Source organism: Chanos chanos, chromosome 9, assembly GCF_902362185.1.
Source record: "Chanos chanos chromosome 9, fChaCha1.1, whole genome shotgun sequence".
In the NCBI taxonomy this organism is placed as follows: domain Eukaryota; kingdom Metazoa; phylum Chordata; class Actinopteri; order Gonorynchiformes; family Chanidae; genus Chanos; species Chanos chanos.
Window position 1 is genome coordinate 14,315,075 of NC_044503.1, and position 9,561 is coordinate 14,324,635.

General features: G+C 39.6%; 1 protein-coding gene across 1 annotated transcript; it reads right to left on the reverse strand.

Annotated features, from left to right (window-relative positions):
* Nucleotides 1-3,564: 3,564 nt before the first annotated feature.
* On the reverse strand, nucleotides 3,565-8,903 carry LOC115821405 (choline/ethanolaminephosphotransferase 1-like). Its single transcript, XM_030785234.1, has 9 exons — nucleotides 8,850-8,903; nucleotides 7,654-8,115; nucleotides 6,275-6,422; nucleotides 5,635-5,776; nucleotides 5,253-5,337; nucleotides 4,722-4,853; nucleotides 4,271-4,429; nucleotides 3,950-4,075; nucleotides 3,565-3,702 (listed from the first exon to the last, which is right to left on the reverse strand). The coding sequence occupies exons 1-9, from the start codon at nucleotides 8,901-8,903 to the stop codon at nucleotides 3,565-3,567; spliced, it is 1,446 nt and encodes a 481-aa protein (XP_030641094.1).
* Nucleotides 8,904-9,561: the final 658 nt, after the last annotated feature.

Genomic DNA, 9,561 nt, shown 5'->3' on the forward strand with positions numbered 1-9,561 from the left:
ATTATTATTATTATTGTTGTTGTTGTTGTTGTTGTTGTTATTGCTGATATTGTTATTGTCCTTTTTCTTCCTCCTCCTCATCTACTCCTCCTTCTTCTTTCCCCTCTTCTTCTTCAACTGTACCATAATGGCTCTGTGACAGGATCAATGTGATGTCTTGTTCTATGTTATGTGTCCCATGTGTGTGTATGTATGTCTGTATGTATCAACAATTAAAAAAAAACAACAAAAAAAACAAACAAACAAAAAAAAAAAAAAAAAAAAAAAAAAAAAAAAAAAAAAGGTTACAGGGAGAGCACCCAGCCCTCGATGGAACCAGCACATACTCACATGGAGAGAGATGAGGATCTTACTTTACCCGCTGCTCCCTCACCACTACGGTCCCCACGACAACCAAACCAAGCTAACCAGCAGAGTTCCTCTGATTTAATGTGCAAGAGTCAACTGTAACGTCCTCACGACTTTATCTGCGGGACGTTCACGTCAGCTTCACACTCTCAGCTACGGTATGGTCACAAGTCCAGCAGAGCCTGTCTCCCACACGGTTAATTGGACTAAAATGCTTGCATTGAGAAGTCAGGGTCAAGTAAGGCTTGATCTGTCTCACCTCCCGAGTCCTGTGTGTCTGCGAAGATGCAAGACGGTGTAAATTTAGTCAAATAAACATACTCGCGCACAAATTGAAGATGAAAAAGTAAAGACTCTCTGAGATGCACTGAATGAGTGCTATTATGCCATGTCCTTTATGAGCTGCTCTCTGAGTGAGTGCTAAAATGCCATGTCCTTTATGAGTGCCCTCTGAGTGGCGAGGAAGGTTTTTCTCAGTGAGAACCCCCCCCCCCCCATCCCCCCAAACTCTTGTGACTTCAGTCAGCTGACACTCATTCAGCATGATTTCACTTTCTCATTAGAAGGAAAAGAGAAATCCAGCTCAGTGGTTGCCTGGCAAACTGATAAACATAAACACACGAGATATGCTTTATGTTCGTATGTATGCGTGTGTGTGTGCTGTATATATGAAAATATTTATAATGAATATGAAAATTAAATTTACAATTTTCAGCAATCATTCACACACGCACAGAGAGAAGCAGGAAAACAAAGGACACTGAAACACATGCTAAGTTACCATAAATATAGCAGTCTTTATTGCATGTCAGATGTTCAATCAACAGAAAAGAAAAATAATGGGAAAAAAAAAAATCAAATATTTCAATAATTAGGGATACATCAACCGTAAGTGACAAAAAAAATTCCCTTAAAACATTTTGAGCAAAAGGTCAGGTTTAACTAATATGGCTTAAATCAGTACGCTGGATGAGAACAGAAAAGCGTTACAGCGGAACATACAATAAGAGTCATTAACATGGAAACACACAGAAACAAAATCAAACCTTTGACACTGAAAATATTTCTCTTAATGTGACTACGGTCTGGACTGTGAATTAGGACTGGAAAGAAGGCATGCTGACTCCCATTAAATGATACAACAGTCGCTAACTTTGCATTGCTTTAATAATGTAGGGAAGAAGAGGGAGACTAGTGTGTGTTTGTGTTTGTGTCTGTGTGTGCGTGAATGGGAGAGAGATAGAGACTGACTCTTGTGACTCAAGTACACTTAATTTTTTTAAAAAAAAAAAAATCATTTTCTTTGTATACCTAGAGATGAACACATTTTATAGCATCTGTACCATAACTTCTATATCTGACTCTGTTGACAATGAACATGATAAATAAAGACCCTTTGTGTAATGAAATACCTGTAACAAATCGGAGTGTAACTTTGTTGCCACTGCACAAGCACATTTTGGCACGCAAAACATAGGTCAAACACTGATTTTAAAGGGAATGTAAAGGAAAGGCACAGATCAAGCGAAAAATTCAGGAGAAACCAGTCTTAAATGTACTGAACTATATTCAGAAAAAGATTAAAATGTGGTTTTTGTACAGTTTTTGATGTCATTTATGGAGTAAACCCAAGGAAAACGCATACACAAATGCATAGAGGTAGAGGTCAAAAAGTAGGAGTTTGGAAGAGCTCATGTCTCAGTTCACCCCCTTCCATTAGTCCTAAATGGTACAATCCACTAAACCATAAACGATCAGAAATGTCACCTTACCCTCTTGAACTCTAGCCAGAACGGTTAGAGTAGCTACGTGTGCATAGTGGAGAATATATCTTCATAACAGACCGAATGAAAAGTTAAAAGTATTAAAGTAAAAACTTTTCAAGTGAAAGTAAAAAGGCACACATTTAAAAAAGACGTACATAAATCTAATCACATTGACACAGGTGTGTAAACTGACACTATTTCTGGCATTTATGTTAGTTAAATGATATATTTACTGATTCCTTTTATCGAGTGCTCTTGACGAAAGTGTATAATAAACTAATAAATGCTCATGTAGAGACACATTTGTTCCATTTTCTGTGTCAACATCTGAGTATCTTTACAATAACATCTTGTTAAAACATGATTCATGGTGGATTCAAGTTAAAACCCATCACCGTCTGTGTAATCTAAATAATCAACTGGGTCTTTGGACTGAGTGGGTGGAAGAAACAGTTACAAAAAAAGTCCCATTAACAGATTTTTGAACACATTAAAAAAAACAATTATCACATTACTTATTTTATGTCCCAAATAATTTAACTCCCTTTTTTGTACTTTAACACTAGTCTGAAATATTTTAAGGCCAACACAACAGATAGTACAATTCATGAGAAATTTTCCACACGAATTTCACCTTAACTCACTGCATTTATAGAGATGATAATGGCACCACGTACAGGCAGAAGTGAATATCAACACCTTTTTTTTGATTTTTGAACAAAAAAAGTACACCTTTCCGCTCTCACTGTGCAAACATACTATGGGTTTCTTTAGGAGCGTTGGTTCATTGGTTGGATTTTTTAGTTCTGTACTAACTGGTGAAATGTTTATTGGCCATTTACTGAAAGCTGTGCTCATGGCAGAGCGATTCAGGTATTTGTTAAAAATAAAAATAAAAAAGCAGCATAACATCTAAATTAGCATTTAAGTTCTCTGCTTATTCATTTCTCTCAGTGCTTGTTTTGAAACACCCCAACAACAGATAAGGTAAGAGTTTTAGAGGTAACTAATATGACAACATACATCGTGTTGTGTTGTGTGTTTTTCAAGATTATATTAACACACTCATTAGTTATTGGTGAACAAATCACAAAGTAACAATGAACATTAACCAATCTAACTTTTTTTTTTTTTCCAGAGGTTAATGTCTTACACAGAAACCATAATAAAGGAAACCTTCACTAGACTTCACAGTGGAGGGTGCAAATGACTTTCTGGCTTCCCTCCTCCACTCCACAAAACAACATCTTCCCTCATATCCTACATGTTCAACAAACTCTCAACAAACATTCTGACAAAACATTTGCATAAATACATTCAGGCTCTGAGCTAGAATGAAACGTTTACTGGAATAGAAGTTACCCATTGCGAGCTGGTCATCATTTCTATTGTTCATTGGAAGATCTGACCCTCGTAGGGAAACACTGGTCGGAGTTGAGGGTTGGCTGTGTTAGTGGTGGTTGGGGTGGTTTTGCGGATTAGGGATAGTTTCCGGTGGCTTGATCCTGAAGATAGAGATGTGCAGGTGTGAAGCGATCTGATTGCACACGCTCGTGCAGTAGCGCACAAGATCCAGTCCAGACAGGACCTGAACAGAGAAGACATTTAGTCTACATCTCTCAAAAATACACAATATGCCTATAACGTGTTTGTGCTCAGGACAGTGAACATTTAAAATCAAACAATTCCATATTTTGTTTTATTAATTGGACTCAAGTGGCCAAAACACAGAAAGCAAAGACTACTAAAAATATAATCCACATTCACATGGAAATTCTCCTTGTTCTCAGAACATGAATCCAGTTGAAACCATTAGCGGAGTTATGTGCACCTACCAGGGCAATCCAAAGGACCCAATACTCGTCAATAAAGCTGTTGAAATACTGATTCAGTAAGAGCAAGACTGGACCCACAAAGGCCAGATCATACCGCTGCATCTCACTTTTCGTCATGTGAGCAACCTGTCCAATAAGAGACCTCTTTCAGTACGTATCATGAGCAAACAGCTTAAACTGAGAAAAATAAAGAGATAAAAGATAAAGGAAATAGAGAAACAACGATGCTGAAAAGGAGGGAGGACAGAGGTTTTCCCATCCAAATCTCTCTCTCTCTCACACACACACACACACACACACAGTGTGTAGAATATCACTCACCACCAGTTTGTTGGTGATTTTTGCTGAGACGAAGCCAAAGGATAAGATGTAGAGACAGGGGTGTCTTTCAAAAAGCTGAACTGAAGACTTCTTATAAATCACTAGAGCCAGAGTCATCACCACACCTATGTGGAAGGACGGGGATAAGACACTCGTTCCCTTGAGAGGACAAGAAAAAACAAAGTCACATGGGACAGGTGGGAGGGGGCAGGGACGTTTTGAAGTGTTACCTTAATACAAGACATATTTAAGAACTAAACTTCGAAAATCTGTGTGAGAGATCTGTGAGAAGGTGTTATTTCGCTATCTGGAACACAAGTTGAGACTCAGGTTAGCAGTGGAAGTTCTAAAACGGGTGGGGCTTGTTATCTTTTGGCCAGTATAACGTTAGATTTACTACCGCATGTTGTAACGCCGAAACTCGACTTACTCAACGGCTGACTCAACTTACTGCGATGGTGGATCCGTTTTTGCCCATGCCTCCGGTGAAGATGACCCGGAAATAGTTGGTGCAGGAAAAGATGGCCCCGATCAAGGTGCAGATGGCAGGGACAATCTTAAACTGGATATTCAGCACTGGAATCTGGGACAAATGACAGAATTAGGAACACCATCTTTTCTGCTGGCTCTAAGGCTGATAAAACGGATAATCTCATGGATAACCCCAATGTTTTCCCTATCGGTACAGACAACTGAATGAAGCTCTTTTACGGTGTTGCAATAATTTCAAAATACCCCTAGTTAGTGATATTATATCAGGCTAAAACTTAGGGTTAGGGTTAGGGAATCACAACATGCTGGTACTAATTTTCCTTTTTTTTTTTTTTTTAAATGATGAATATATTACAGTTTTGTTTGCACTACATCAACCTTAACAGTGTTTCACAAGCAGCTAGAATTTTGCCGCAGTGTACTGTCATTACAATGAACTCTATGAAGACTGTTTGTCTGAGTGAATTAAAAAAAAAAAAAAAAGAATTACCGAGGACTGCCAAAAAGCTGTTCCTCCAAAAGCAGATGACAAGTACATGGTTATAATGAAGATTTGCACCTCAGTCACATCAATGCTAAATTGGAAAACAGGACAAAGCAATTAAGAGGAGAAATAAGAGATGATTTAACTTAATTCAAAACCAGAAACATCAAGTCAAATCAATTTCATAATCATTTGGCCAGAAAAGAAAGCATAAGGTACTTAAAATTAATCTAACTTTTAAGTTTGGTGAGTTTTAAAACATTTTAGTCATTGGGGAAAGGTTGAAAGTTAGCTTTGATCACAAGTTTGAATCTGTCCAAAAAAAAAAAAAAAAAAAAGAAAAAGAAAAACTTGAATTGGGATAAGACTGCTAGGCTACTCCACTCACATGCCAAAGCGAAGGGTGCCAGTGACATAGGTTTGCCAGTGGGCGCAGTAGAACATGAATATGCCCGAAAAGCAGCAGAAAAACATCCAGTCTGGATTAGTGCCTAACTGCACAGCGATGCAGCTCCCCAATACCACAAATACTACGATATAAAAAAAAGGGCAAGTACAGAGAGGAAGAGAAAGGTTGAAGTAAAATTTCAATTCTTGAAATGACTTATGTCAAGTTAAGTCTTTTTTTTTTTCCCCCTAGAGCATATATACAGTTATATTTTATTTGTTACGTGCAACAAAATTATAGAGGGATTTACCAAGGCATTTAGTGAATACAGATGAATTAAGCCGGTCCAGTCCCTTCTCATGCTCCCATCATTCACTGCGTATTATAACTATTTTAATATGCTACATTCTTGAATCAGGCTGTGTGCTCATAAACAACTGATTGCCTGTGGCCAGCCTAAAGTACACTGAGCTGTCACTGTGTGCAGTGTAAAGTATGTGGCTTTATGACTGTATCTTCTCACGCAGAATGAACTCGGTCATTGCATGGGTTGAGTTTGAAGAGTAACTTCTAGGGTTTAAATAGGGTTTAATGGTTATCCAGTTCTAACCATAACATAGATCTGTAACTGGTCACACACCTGTGGAGAGGGAGTCACATCCATGGTCAAAGAGCTCGCCGAGTGGAGTGCTGCTATGGGTGCGGCGAGCCTGCTTCCCATCGATGGCATCCAGTGATTGGTAGATGAAAAGACCCACAGCACATGCCACGTATGCCCATTGAGGTGCCTGATGAAAAAAAACAGGGTGTAAATAGGGGAGAGGTAAGAAGCCAGATTCAAACAGTCTTTAAGAGTTTTTTTTTATGAGGGCAAAAAGGGTCATTTTGCAAACAGAATTCTCATGTGGTCAAAAAATACAAAGTTCCTGATGATTTTATAATGGAAACCCAAAATAAAAAATTCTTCCACTTGTTATATGATCATTACAGTTGAGGTCACAATTATGTGTGCATGTGTAGTGACCACTCAAGCCTGTGCAAACAAGTAAAACTGATACAAGGAACCAGTTATGCAAGGCAGTAAGATAAAGAACGTTATCTGGACCTGCCCGTTATCAACAGAACAATCTTCTCCATTGGTCAGAATTACATATGAAGTGACCTTGAATAACAGCTGTCCACAAGTCACATTCTTCCACTGAGGACTGAGACTAAAACTTCTCTCATCTCATATAGATCTGTTTAAGCAAACTCACTCTGAGGATGGGTAAGGTTAAAGCTAACGCAAGTCTCATTTAAAATAAGCTGTAGCTGAGAAAAATTCTGCAGAAATGACTCTGTGGAGTTGGATTTACACCATAAATCATAAATGTGATTGAGGTAAAGACAAAAGTTCTGGAGAGCTGCCTCTGTGGAGTCATGTTTAAACCATAAACCACCAAAAAGCCAAAACTGAGAAACTTCTAGAGAACTGGTTCTTTGAGTTTGCATTTGTACCATAAACCACGTGATACTTATAGTTTTTGTTATTTGTGGTGCTGCTTATCTCACTTGAACTCATTAAAATGATGCTCAAAATTACAGAACCCTTGAGTCTAATTGGATGAAGCCAAACAGCCAAACACACAGTGCAGTTTCCTTGAGATACGGATGAATATCCTTCAGTTGACACAGTTGGGAGCTGCTTCCTTTAATATGTTAAGCTGTTTGATTTTGAATGGTGGAGCAAAAATAATCCCGTTTTAAATGCATTCCACCACATTTTAATGAAACAGCTTCAGATTAACACAGCAACAAAAGTATTGCTGCTTATGGAATCACACTGCACATCTCTACACTTCAAGTGCACAATGTTTTCTCTGAGAAATTTTTTGAAGCTCACCAGTCTTACTTAATTCTCTTTGCATTTAATGACATTAAGGATGACTGCTTATAAAAAAAAAAAAAAAAAAAACAAAGGCACAATTAACATGGTGGTGCCACAAACCACACTGATTTAGACCAGGACCTGAAGCCTACCTGCTCTGTGGCAGTGGGGCAATAGTAGACCAGGATCAAAGTAGTAAGGATGTTGGTGGCTAAACCGATAATGGTGATAAGGTTCGGAGCCATCCAGGTGGGAAGACGGCCCACCAGCCACTCCCAGTATCCTTGCATGTAGGGTTCCAACAGGGATCGCCCTGCGCTGCTGTACCGGTGTTCGTCCAGCCGTTTTAGCTGATGCCGTGACAGCTGTGGGGTTGGAAGCTCCATCAGTCTCCGCAAAAAGCTTCCCCCTTCTTCAACGCGGACCCCTCCGCCGTGGTCACTATCTGACCAGTTGTTGCCGTCGCTAGCAGGTTCTGCCTTGACCCGATGCGCACGCAGACTGGCACTTGTACTCATGGCTGAGCGGCACCTTCGAACTAACTCCGTGTGGTCAAATCTGAGTCCAGCCCAAGCCAAGAAAGGACTTTCACTGGCTAGTGACTCTGCTTCTGTCTGAGGGGAAGAGGGAGGACACCGAGTGTTAGGTCTTTAACAACGCAGAGATTATCAAGAATGTCCTGATAATACGTTAAGTATTCTGAGTAGTACATCCGCCTTCCGGATCAAACTTCTTGTGTTTAGAGGGACATCCCCACCCCACCACATCATCTCATCAGCACCTACTTCCAAGATGTACATCACCTTTAGGTACAAACAAAATTATCCCATACACCATGACTATTAAATCAAGACGATGGGAGTAAAACCACTGCCATAGACAGGTTTGGTTTTTGAACAGCTGCCGAACTTCGGAAAACACCGACCAAATACAATATAACATATGGGCGTTAAGACAGCCAGTAGCAAGCTAGTTCACCCGTCCATCACTAGCATATGTTTAAGCAAGCGCATACTTTAAAGTACAGATAATCATTAGTGCTAAAGAAGTTCAGTGGTGTCACAGACTTCACTTGACCGAAGTTAGTTACGACATTTAATGTGACAACATGGTCGTCAACATTATATCTCGAGTTAATTGACTTGCTGGCAGGCTAGCGTACTAGCTATCTTCGCTAACTCACCCACTGAATGATGAGACGTGCGAATCGGGTCTAACATGGGTTTTGCTCTATGCGAGGTAAAGAAAGCAAGCGAAGCTCCAGTATAACCCGCGCTTAAGTCACTGTACAAATAAGCGCAGCAATAAACTACAAAAAGTTAAACATGCAAGCAGAGAAATTACCTACTTGCAGTCGTACCAGGACCCCACGTTGACTGATGAGTTGAAGGGGTGGAGACATAGACGACCAGAAAATTTTACTTCCGTGTACATTTCAGAACGAGGTTGTGTAGTGGCAATCTTTCAACACAGAGAAATCTTTGGTCCTGGTCCGAGTTCAAGTGGACCGCGCCATTCGCTTTGGATAATGCAGCACAGAACGTTTTGAGCGTATGAAATGTTAGTCCTAAAGAGTGTTTACTAATAGCACGTACATTGGAGCTTAGGTGCAGCGAAAAACTGTATACACAGGCAGTGTTAAAGTGAAATGTGCACATCACTAATATGCTTTAGTAAGTAACGTGTAGCTGTACAAAATATTCCACGGTGTGTTGTGTGATAGAGAGACATATTGTATGCAGTTTCTGCCGAACACACACAGGAAAGTCATAAGTAAATGGGGGATAAAAAACACACTGAAAGATATTGCTTCAACACAGATGTGATTCCTGAGTAACTTAATTAACAATTATCGCGTTACCCTTAAGCTTGCCTCTAAAAATGTTGTCCATGCCCAACTGACTGATGTTTTGGCAAATATTGCCAGAGGATATCATTGGAGCACCTCTGGCAGAAGCGTCAATAATGAAGACCACTTCATTTGCTGATATTTTATGAAGAACAGTGACAGCAGCAATATTGGCTGGGGAATCTATGGGAAAGTCGTTATCATCTGGGGT